General features: G+C 36.1%; 1 protein-coding gene across 4 annotated transcripts in view; it reads left to right on the top strand.

The window, feature by feature from the left end:
* The window catches only part of KIF20B (kinesin family member 20B), a 60688-nt gene that overhangs the window by 23463 nt on the left and 24742 nt on the right, over nt 1–12483 (top strand). For all 4 annotated transcript variants that reach the window (XM_015558095.1, XM_015558093.1, XM_015558091.1 and 1 more), the window contains exons 18-22: nt 904–1020; nt 4168–4318; nt 8982–10200; nt 10542–10680; nt 11490–11609. In XM_015558095.1, coding sequence (XP_015413581.1) covers nt 904–1020; nt 4168–4318; nt 8982–10200; nt 10542–10680; nt 11490–11609 — 1746 coding nt within the window. The remainder of the gene's footprint in view (nt 1–903; nt 1021–4167; nt 4319–8981; nt 10201–10541; nt 10681–11489; nt 11610–12483) is intronic.

Raw genomic sequence — 12483 nt, 5'->3', positions numbered from 1 at the left:
TTGCTAGGGACTTGCCCGGCACTTGCTCTCTACCTCTATTTGTTATCTTACTTCTATCATTGACAGTCCCTCTAGGTTGTGGGCTGCTTGCCTGTGTTCCTGAGAAGCATCTACGGTACCAGTCTATAGAGTGTGTTTTCTTTAGTGAATTACCGGTATGTTTACCGGTAATAAACTTGCACTGTTTTATGTATATGTTTGATTACATACAGCCTTGTGACAGTTTTCCTGCATGTCATAAGCATTTGAATATAAATTAAAATGTTAAAATCAAATCTGATATTGTTTTACCTTTTATTTGGTGTGTGGAAGGTGTGCGGAAGAGGGGGTAGTCTTATACGGCGAGTATATAACAAATTCTGTATTTTGAGTGGAAATGTTAGGGGGTCGTCTTATACGCCCAGTCGTCTTATACGCCGGCAAATACGGTACCCAGGGTCCCCCCACTAGAAGGTAGAGAAACTAGGATACAAACCCAGAGTGTCTGATTACAGATTCCTCTTACCTAGTAGGCTATATTCTTTCCTTTGTTTTTATAAACACTTTATTTTCATTTATTATCTTTAGAGAGGGAGGAAGGGAGAGATAGAAACATCGATATGAGAGAGATATATCAATTGGTTGCCTCCCATACACACAGCTTGGGATCGAACCCACAACCTAGATATGTGCTCTGACTGAGAATTGAACCTATGACTGGTGCATGGAATGAACCTCCAACTAACTGAGCCATATGGGCTAAGGCTAAACATACTATGTTTGAAACAAAAATAAGGTCATGCTGTACATTGTGTGTGGTCCTTGGTATTTTTGCTCAGTCTTTAAATTTGAAGGAATTCTAAAACTGCATTGTATTTTATCCTAAAATATATTTACTAACCATTGCTATTTTTCTTTTCAAAGAAAATAATTATTCAGAATCAAAGAATTCAAGAGTTGCAAGATTTAGTTAATCAAAAAGAGGATACTATTAACTTCCAGAACCTAAAATTTCATGTGGAAAACACATTTAAAAGCAGTGTAAGAATTTTACTTTATTCTTCTGCATTATAGATTACATTAAAAAGTATGTTTTGGTTGAGACTAAAATAATTTAAAATAGCTTAAATAAGCTAATTTTCCAAGAATGTTTAATTGTTTATTCTGGTTTTGAAATCAATTTACTATTGTGAAAATCTTAATTTTTTGAGTACTTCAAAGAGGGCATTTGGCCTCTTTGCTCTAGATCAGTGATGGCGAACCTATGACATGCATGTCAGAGGTGACACGCGAACTCATTTTTTTGGTTGATTTTTCTTTGTTAAATGGCATTTAAATATATAAAATAAATATCAAAAATATAAATCTTTGTTTTACTATGGTTGCAAATATCAGAAAATTTCTATATGTGACACGGCACCAGAGTTAAGTTAGGGTTTTTCAAAATGCTGACACGCCGAGCTCAAAAGGTTCGCCATCACTGCTCTAGATCCTGTTATCTATTAACTTGTAACAGTGCTAAATTGCTCACATAAATACATAAATAAACAAGTGTGAAGTAACCTGGCTGTGCTCATTAACTGTTGATCTAGAGCAGTGATGGCGAATCTTTTGAGCTCGGCGTGTCAGCATTTTGAAAAACCCAACTTAATTCTGGTGCCGTGTCACATATAGAAATTTTTTGATATTTGCAACCATAGTAAAACAAAGATTTATATTTTTGATATTTATTTTATACATTTAAATGCCATTTAACAAAGAAAAATCAACCAAAAAAATGAGTTCGCGTGTCACCTCTGACACGCGTGTCACCGCTGACACACGTGTCACCTCTGACATGTGTGTCACCTCTGACACGTGTGTCATAGGTTTGCCATCACTGCTCTAGATATTGGAAGAGGACACTCCTTCAAATAACTGAGCTGTGGAGCTTAGATTTTTTTTTTGGGGGCGGGGAATGATGATTGAATAATTTGAAGGGGAAAAATAATCAGGCCATTGTGATAAGTCTCAGAGTGGGGGAAGGAGACAACTGACCCTGTCATGTAGTCAAAACTCTCTAGCTCTGTCAGAGCTGTGATCATCTATCCTAGGGTTTTGTCATTTGTCAGTGATGCCAAGATGCTAATTGTGAGAAAGTATGGAGGTTGTTCTTCATGATATTCTTTGTTTAAGGATAGCTCAAAAATGTTGCTATGTGAGAGGGAAGCATCCATTGTCCTCCCCCTGCATGCCTCCTACTAGGGATTGAGCCTGCAACCCAGGCATGTTCCCTTGACTGGACCCGAACCCAAGACCCTTCAGTGCACAGGCTGATACTCTATCCACTGAGTCAAACCCCTAGGGCAGTGGTCGGCAAACTAATTAATCAACAGAGCCAAATATCAACAGTACAACGATTGAAATTTCATTTGAGAGCCAAATTTTTTAAAATTACACTATATAGGTAGGTACATTGTTATTAACTTAATTAGGGGACTCCTAAGGCTTAGGAAGAGCCACACTCAAGGGGCCAAAAAGTCGCATGTGGCTCATGAGCCGCAGTTTGCCAACCACGGCCCTAGGGCTATTTGCTGATTTTATAATGTAAACAAGGTCCCAGTGCACGAATTTGTGCGCCTTGAACTGTGGTCCGCGAGCCTGTGAAAGGCACAGGGGCGGGGCTTGGCCCATCCTCTCTGCCCCCGTCCGGCCCCTCCCACCGTGGTCCCTGGTCCTCTGCTCGCAGCCCCGCTCCTGCTGCCTCTGCTCCCACGCATTGATAGCGCCAACCCTGCTTGCACCTGCTGACAGCGCAGAGTGATTGGGGCCGGCACCACAGTGGGTGCGAGCAGGGCTGGCCCATTAGTGGGTGCAAGTGGTGGTTGCTACCCTGATCACCCCTCAGGAGCAGGGGGAGGTGGAGAAGCCCTCGGGGCGATCAGGGTGCACCGAGTGATCCAGACCGAGTGATCGGGACTGGGGCCGGTCACTGGCAGCAGGTGCGAGTGGTGGCTCCAGCCCCAGCTCCAGGGCCGGTTGCAGGTGCGAGTGGGGCTGGTGCCAGCAGTGGGTGAGAGTGGGGCTGGCGCTGGCAGCAAGTACAAGTGCCGGGCGGGACCATGGCCTGTGGGAGCAAAGGATTTTCAGTAACCACCAGAGGCTCACTGCGATGACAGCGAGCCTTGGTCTGGCACCCCCGCTTACTTGCGCCACCATCCCACTGTGGCTGACACCTGCCATGTTCTGCGCACGCCCCCTGGTGACCAGTGCACATCATACTGACTGGTTGTTTGGTTGTCTTGGTTGTTCCGCTGTTAGGTGTATTTGCATATTAGCCTTCTATTATATAGGATGAAATTTTTTCTCCATAAAGTTTTTTTCAAAACTGATTGCTACCAGTATATAGGGATTTAAGTAATTTGTACATTAAAAAAAAAAATCCTTGCTTTTACCATACCTTTGATTACTATAGACTTGCACTTAACTGCTGAGTTTTACCCTTCCTCTTTTTGGATAACCTGTTTTGTACCTCCTTCCTGCTAGCCTTTTAGGGAGGCATAGTATTTGCCTTAAAAAAATAAAAATCTCAAAGATTTTTATCATTTAGATAAACTAACAACTCAAATTTAAAGTCTGTATTTCTTTGACTATACAAGGCTAGAGACTAAGGTCAAAATTTTTTCTGGGAGTTCTAAAAGTGAGACAATACTGCTTATCTTTGAGCAGCTTTGGTTACAAAACATAACTATTAGATTTCTAGAGTGGGGCCTGAAGATTTTAAGTAAAAGTATAAAGAAACAATTTTATCGTAGTGTTTTCGTATTTTTCTTTTCAAACCACATTAAAAATGTGACTAAGGGGTAGGTGTTTTAGGGTTCTATAGTTATCCCAAAACAAGTCTATAATGTACCCGATCACCTTAGAAAATCTAAAGATGAATTAGTTTTTACATGTCAGGTGAAACTACATGCTTAACTGATTTTAAGACAACATTTTCTTGTCCTTAGTGAGTGTACACATTATTTAATATTACTCATTTGCAGAGTCCTCAGTTATCTTAGGGTGAGATATAAGAAATAACTTAGAAAAGTGTTTCAACAAATTTGAAAATAAAACTTTTATGATGCACTATCAAACAGTTTATATAGTTTTTACATTTATTGTAGCTTTCTATATGTGAACTAATCTGAATTTATTTTATTTTAGGACAAGGCTGGTACATCTGTAATAATAAACAATAAATTGGCTTATAATGAACCAGTTGAAATGCATAAGGACAACAAAAGTAAAACTTATTCAGGAATAAAAAGATTAAACGAAAATGAATTTCAGCAAGATGAGCCACCAGCTAAGAAAGGTACTGCTTCATTTGCCAACAAGAGGCCTTTAAGAAAGCCAATTCCTAAACCAGTAAGCAGAACAGATGCAAATGGAGGAAATTTACTTGTCTAGGGAAAAAACCCTGAAGAAATCTAAATGTCACTAATATTTATGCTAACATGTTATGAACCTGAGGATGGGTGTATTTAAAGCTCTTTTATTATAATAAATACATTTTTAGATATTGTGCTTTTATCACTTTTGCATGCCTGTAATTCTTTTACTTCTCTGCTTATAATAGTTAAAACATATCACTTTCATTTTCATAATGATAGTACCTTTTTTTCACCCAAATATTTCCACATTGCTTTCTACCTTTGCATTTTTTTATTCATTTGGAGAAAAGGAAATCTGACAGGAAGACTTTGAACTAAATACTACTAAAGACAAATGTGCTCGAGAATGAATTCTGTTACTATAGAATTTATTTAAAAAAAAATGTGGGTACATGCTTACTCTCTACCTGTATATGTGGAAGAACATACCAGCATTTACATTCTTTCTAAACTGTTCATTATTTCTTTTGGGAAACTTTTGTAGTATGATACAGGGGGGTAGGGCTTTCTCAGAGAAAGTGCATTAGCTTTAGAAACCTGGCTAGCTGCTTCACCTTGAGAAAAATGGGTGAGTTAAGTCTTAACTTTGGACATTAGTTAAATAAAACATACAGTACTTGCCTCCTGAGGTTGTCAAGGATGAAAACAGGTGGGTAATACACCAACATACTAAACACCTCACAGAACCTCAGTAAAATGAATGTTTTCAAAAGTAGGTGCCTTAAGGATAATACAGCATTAGGTAAATGTTTTGTAGGATATATTATGCTTGTGTGAGCTAATAGATTGAGACAAATATGCATATGCCTTCTGTCATCCATTGAAGGAGGTGTGCTTTGCTACTGGGAGGATAACCTTGCTGTGATTTCCATTGCATTCTTCCTCTCTTTCATTCATCTTTGTCAGTGTCATAGACTAGTTGAGAACGTAGATAACTAGGAATTGGCCAGGAGCCAGTGTTATACACAGATGATCAGTCCTAGAGATAACCCATTCATGAAGAAGATTATTTAAGAACTATAGCTAAATAATTTGGATGTGAGTAGATTTGAGTAAGTTTAGCTAACATAACAAATTTTTATTACTTCTTAAAATCACAACCACTTTGGCTATTTCTCCATTACTTATGTTATTAAAAAGTATAAAAAAGGAGACATATGTAATACTCTTTGTAACACTTTAAGCAATAAAACAATAAAAAAAAAAGAGCCAAACAGCAAATAGTTTAGGCCACATACTAAAAAAAAAAAAAAAAGTATAGGGATTACATAAGGGATCACATAAAAATTATAGATATAACCACCCTCTTTCTTCTCCACCTGCTACTAAAAGATATCCAGAACAAAATATGTGACTCTTATAACTACTAGGATAGAAGGAGGTTGATAGTTCCATAGGAAGCATGTTTTCTGTTCTTAAAAGGAAATGAAGAGAAGATTTGACTTTGGGTGATGTGCAATAACATAGAAACCCACACCTGAAACTTGTATGTTCATGTTGACAAATGTCACCCCAATTAATTTAAGAAATAGTGTTTGTTTGTTTTTTTAAAGGGAATACAAAGCCTTTTCTCTATGAAAGTGTATTTATTTTTTGAGATCACTGTATCCATACTTGGGGGAAACTGGTAACCAAACAGTCCAAAAAATAATTTTCAGATAGTGGTAAAGGAGACAAACCAGAGATATGATACAGTCTATTTAGGATTTTTCAATCAAAACTAACTTTTTACAACGAAAAGAAGTAATCCGTGTGAATATAGGTTGAATGTAGTGTAAATATTGAATTAAAGTGTTAACTGTATTCCTTTCTTTTTGTTTACTTTTTAAAAGTAAACTAGATACTGTAGAGTTTTTCCTATCTTTCTTGCTGGATTGATTTTAATTTCTACCTCTCAAGGCTGTCCTGAATATGTTCTATAAATCTTTTGACATACTAGTAAAACTTTTTAAATTTTTTGAAAAAATAGTTCAAATATCTAAAAAAAATCAGATAAAAATATTTTGGTTTGATTTACCTTGTATTTTGTATTATATTTTGGTTCTTTTTTAATTAAATTTTTTTCCCATTTTAGTTGACATATAATTATTATATTAATTTCAGGTGTACAACATAATGGTTGGACATTTATATAACTTAGGAATTGATCACACTATGTATCCTGGTTCTTGAAATTTAGTGAAATTATAGGAACAGTAACAGGAGCTTTCTGCATTCACTTCAGGGTGTAGGGACTACATGTATATAGTATGCATGACTCAAATCTCTTCCCTCAGGATAGTCAGGATGTACTTGTGAGCTCGGGATTCCTGTTTTTGTCATTTTAAAGTTGCTTAGATCCCATCTCCATTCCTAATAAGAGTTCAGACATTTTTATATCTTGTCTTTTTAAAGGGTAAGAGGATTTTTTTGAAAAACATGTCTATTATGAGAAAAAAAAACATCCAGAACTCGTAACATCATCATTTGGTTTTCTCAATTAGTTATTTCCATTGATGAATTCATAGGAATGAAAATATTATCAAATAGAGAATTAGGTTGCATGGAAAGTAGAACAAGAGTGAACCAGTGGAGAAGACCAGGTTATTTCACTTTGGGATGACTTGCCACAGCTTTATAAGATGCTGGGGACCTAATGAAAAATAATACATTGGTTCAAGATTATTATTAAAAATCTATTAGATTTAGTGGGCAGCTTTGTTGTAAAAGTAAATAAGGGCAAATCTTGAAGATTTCAGAGTAGCTGGAATTCTTAGAATAAACCGAGAATCCAAGGAAGTGAGGCTATACAACAGGGGTAATTCCATGTATCTGCTGTTCTGAGGCAGGAGACAGCCATGTAAATTATTGATAATAAAATTTTGTCCAATGAATTTTTTTTAAAAAAATACATTTTATTGATTTTTTTACAGAGAGGAAGGGAGAGAGAGAGTTAGAAACATCGATGAGAGAGAAACATCGATCAGCTGCCTCCTGCACACCTCCCACTGGGGATGTGCCCGCAACCAAGGTACATGCCCTTGACCGGAATTGAACCCGGGACCCCTCAGTCCACAGGCCGATGCTCTACCCACTGAGCCAAACCGGTTATGGCTGTCCAATAAACTTTTACAATCAGCCTGTATTTAAGAAAAGAGATCTTGGGATCCCATAAATGGGATCACACAATTACAGCTACCCAAAAGCATTTAGGCAGTTGGTGAAGGAAAAGAATATGGGTTGTATTTGTAAAAAAACACCAGCCAGGGCTAAAATATACTTTTTTTATTCATTGCACTGAAAGTAATAGGTTTTTTAATGCGTAGGATCTCAAGCCAACCCCCCACCCCCAAACTGTCTTGCTTTTTTGGAATAGTATTGCTTGTATTTCATATTATATCTGAGACCTTTAAGCCTGAGGAATATGAATCTTACATGCTTAGTGAGGACATTAAATAAAAACAGGTGAAATCAACAGTGAATAAAGGTCAAAAGGACATATGTAGTTGATTATATCACAGCAATGTGTAGAAAGTTTAAACATCAAACCATGAAGTCAAACAGAAAAGTATAAAGTAAAATTGGAACCACAGAGTCAGATTCTTACATGTTTTGAAGTAATTTCCTAGGATTTGAGATAACCACCAGACCCTGATTATAGTAATGGAAGTTGTATGAAAACATACAAAGATAAATTTGTGGCCCTGGCTGGGTGGATCAGTTGGTGGAGCAATTTCCCATACACCAAAAGGTTGCAGGTCTGATTACCCGTGAGGGCACATGCGTAGGTTGCAGATTTGATCCTCAGTTGGGGCATGTATGGGAGGAAACCTATCGATGTTTTTATTTCACATCAATCTCTCTCTCTCTCTCTCTCTCTCTCTCTCTCTCTCTCTCTTTCTCTCTCTTTCTCGCTTTCCCTCCCTTCCTCCTTCTCTCTCTAAAAATCAATGAAAATGGCCTCGGGTGAGGATTAAAATAAATGAAGGAATAAATAAATATTGGATATATATAAGTTTATGTATCTAGAGGACTGAGGATTATGTTTCAAGATTTAATCTTACAATCTATGAGAAAAACTTGAATGTAATTTTTACTTGACAGTTGTATGAATGAGGTGAATTAACTTGTCAAAATGAACAGTAACTTTTAGCCCTAACCGGTTTGGTTTGGCTTAGTGGATAGAGCGTCGGCCTGTGGACTGAAGGGTCCCAGGTTCGATTCCAGTCAAGGGCACATGCCCGGTTGTGGGTTTGATCCCCAGTAGGGGATGTGCAAGAGGCAACCGATCAGTGATTCTCTCTCATCATTTATGTTATCTCTCTCTCCCTCTTCTTTCCTCTCTGAAATTAATAAAAAATATATTAAAAAAAGAAAATATTTGTAGTGGGAAATTTAAATAATACTGGATGTTATAAAATATGCTAACTCCATTATCTTACAGAACTGTAGTTTTTACATAAAGGGGCTTAGTTTTTTCATTCAGTAGTTTGTGTTTTTCATTAAAAGTTTGCTTTCACGTTTTCTATGTTTGAATATTGGCTTATCTGTTTACTTTTTAGTTTAAGGTTTGCCAGATTAATAGCAATTTTCCTATTTTTAAAGGACCTGTACACATTAGTCCAACTGTCACTGAAGACCAAAAGAAAAGTGAAGAAATGCAAGAGAGCATTTCAGAAAATGAGGAAAACATTCAAGTTGTACAAGAAAATAATGATAATGAAGAGCTAAAAGCAAGATTACTCACTGTTGAGAATGAACTTAAAAATGAAAAGGAAGACAAAGCAGAATTAAGTAAACAGATTGTTGCTTTGCAGCAGGAGCTTTCTTTTTCTAAGAAGGAGAGCTTTTCTTTAAGTATAGATGTCCAACAAATTCAGTCAACTTATGACAATGCAATTTCTGAATTACAGATGCAGAGAGGTATAAATCAAGAACAGAAGGAAAAGATCATGAAGTTGTCAGAGGAGATAGAAGTCGCTAGAAGAACCATCACTCATAATGTTTCACAAATAAAATTAATGCAAGCAAAAATAGATGAACTACGAACCCTTGATTCATTTTCTCAGATCTCAAACATAGATTTACTCAATCTCCAGGATCTCTCACATGGTTATCAGGAAGATGATTTGCCAAATACAAAGTTACACCCTTTGGATAATGATTATTTGGTAAGTAAGCAGGTTAAACCTAATAGGGAGAGTTCTTTCCACTCTAGTATTGATGCCATTTGGGAAGAATGTAAGGAGATTGTAAAGACCTCCTCCAAAAAAAGTCATCAGATCCAGGAATTGGAACAACAAATTGAAAAATTACAAGCAGAATTAAAATGCTATGAGGATGATAACAAGAGACTAAAAACAGAAAATAAAAATCAAGATGACCTACTAAAAGGAAAAGAAAGTCTTATACAGCAGCTGAAGGAAGAATTGCAAGAAACAAAAGTTGGTCTCAGTGTTCAAGTACAGCAAGTAGTTGAGGGAAAAAAAGCACTTTCAGAACTCACACAAGAGGTTGCCTGCTATAAAGTGAAAATAAATGAACTTGAAGCCATGTTAGGAACTCAGAAAGTTGAATGTAGTCATTCAACCAAGTTAGAACAAGAAATTTTGGAAAAAGCATCTATCATCTTGGAACTAGAAAAAAATCTAAAGGAATTTCAAGCAGATCATCAGGATTGTATCAAAAACATCAAAGATTTAAATGAAAGGGAAGTCAAGTTGAAAGAAGAAATCACACGGTTAACAAATAATTGGGAAGATGCAAAGCATTCCCTTCAATTAAAGGAAGAAGAAAAAGAAACCAACTGGCAAGAGATAGAAAAGTAAGCTAAATGTTATTCAGATATTTATAATATGCAAAGCATTCATTGTATTGATTTTGTTATGTAGCTTTTAAGTAATTTAGGTTGGCATAACTTAATCTGGTGCAGTATAGCATTTGAGATGAGTGAAGACTTGGACTTGGTTTATATAAATCTTTGGAGCCAAGATATGTGCAAAGATCTTTTTATAGAATCTGAAATTTTCTCTAAAGGACTCATTCATGGTTTGGACATTCTAAATTTGTGAAAAGATGTAATTTTATAGATTGTTACTGTCTCACAAGTATGATACAAAGTGATTAATGGTGTGTCACTATAGGAAAGTGGTTTGTGTTTTATAGATTGAAAGGGGAGCTCTCTGCAAGCTCTGCCCTTATCCAAAATCTGAAAGCAGATCTTCAGAGGAAGGAAGAAGATAATGCTGAGCTGAAAGAGAAACTGACTGATGCCAAAAAACAGATTAAGCAAGTACAGAAAGAGGTAGGCTCTTTGAAAGCTGTGCATTCAATTTAAATGGTAAAGATGGTTTTCCTTATATATCAATAAACCTTGGAAATGTGAGCCAATAATTTCTCCCTGGAATGTCTTTGTTGACTTTTCCATGATAATGATTTTGCTGTTGCATGCCAGATGCTATGTTGATTCTTTTTTGAGAACACTTACAAGTGTTTGAAATTCTTAAAATGTAAGAAGAAAATTATTTCTTCATACGCATTCTCCTTTAGAGTATTAGGAAATATCCTGATAATTTGAAGCCATATCTTATACTATGTTAGAATCTAATTTGTTAATGTTTTTAAAATTTATCTTTATCGCCCTAACCGGTTTGGCTCAGTGGATAAAGCATCGGCCTGCGGACTCAAGGGTCCCAAGTTTGATTCTGGTCAAGGGCATGTACCTTGGTTGCGGGCAATACTCTGTGGGGAGTGTGCAGGAGGCAGATGATCGATGTTTCTCTCTCTCACTCTCCTGTTCCGGTCAAGGGCGTGTACCTGGGTTGCGGGCACATCCCCAGTAGGAGATGTGCAGGAGGCAGCTGATTGATGTCTCTCTCGCATCGATGTTTCTGGCTCTCTATCTCTCTCCCTTCCTCTCTGTAAAAAAATCAATAAAATATATTTTTTAAAGAAATTTATCTTTATTGTTGAAAGTATTACAGATAATTCCCCCTTTCCCCCCAGTGGCCCCTTTAATGAGTTTTTAAGGACATGAATCTTTGAATCAGTGGCCATTAATTTTAAACAAAAAGCATTTTTTAAAAAATTTGTTTTATAATCATTACTTTGTAGGTATCTCTAATGCGTGATGAGGAAAAATTACTGAGGATTAAAATGAATGAACTGGAGAAAAAGAAAAACCAGTGTTCTCAGGAAATGGATATGAAACAGCGAACCATTCAGCAACTCAAGGTATCAGTTTTTTAAAAGGGTGGTTTAAGTAGAGTCCACGTATTTTAGTGTCTAAAAAAATCAGTTTTTTATACCAAATTCTCTTTTAGCCTTTTCTGTAATTGAAAAATTGGTTAAAATCAAATAAGGTCATAGTAATTTGCTTCTAATAACTAGAGTATGGGAAGGAAAAAATAGTAATTTTACAATAAGGAAACCTGGCAGACAACACCTTAACTTTAATCAAGTGTTTAAGAATATAATCACCAGTGGTAAGTCATATTGGTAACATGTATTTCCTGATTTGATGTGACCAAAAGGGCACATCTTTTCTGTGGTATTCTTCCTCCAAATCCTTTAACTTAGTCTAATTGTGAGAAGACATCAGACAAGCCCAAACTGAGGATGTTCTACTAAATACCCAACCAGTAAAAAGTGGCAAAGTCATTAAAGTATTATTGAGGCACTTATCACAGATGGGATACTAGCGAGACATGATGACTAAATGTGGCATTGTATCATGATTGGATTCTAGAACATTGTTGAAGAAACATGAAATCCAAATAAAGTCTTCAGTTTTGATAGTATTATACCAATGCTAATTTTTTTCCCCATACAAAAATAATTGTTTTCATTTTTGAGACTAAACTTCTCATTTGCTTGTGTCCAATGTTAGTTAATTTCTTGATTTTAAAATAATATACCATGGTAATGTTGAAATTAGGGGAAGCTAAATGGAGGTTATACAGGAAATTTCTGGCATCTTTGCAATTCTTTTATAAAATCTAAAGTTATTTCAAAACCAAAAGTGAAAAGAAAAAGCTCAAGACCTGTAAAAAAAAATGTTTTAAGAGGACACTTAAGCATTTATAAATGGTTTTATATATATATATAT

This window comes from Myotis davidii, unplaced genomic scaffold, assembly GCF_000327345.1.
Source record: "Myotis davidii unplaced genomic scaffold, ASM32734v1 scaffold271, whole genome shotgun sequence".
NCBI classification, from domain to species: Eukaryota; Metazoa; Chordata; class Mammalia; order Chiroptera; family Vespertilionidae; genus Myotis; species Myotis davidii.
This window is presented reverse-complemented; position numbering and strand designations above follow the sequence as displayed.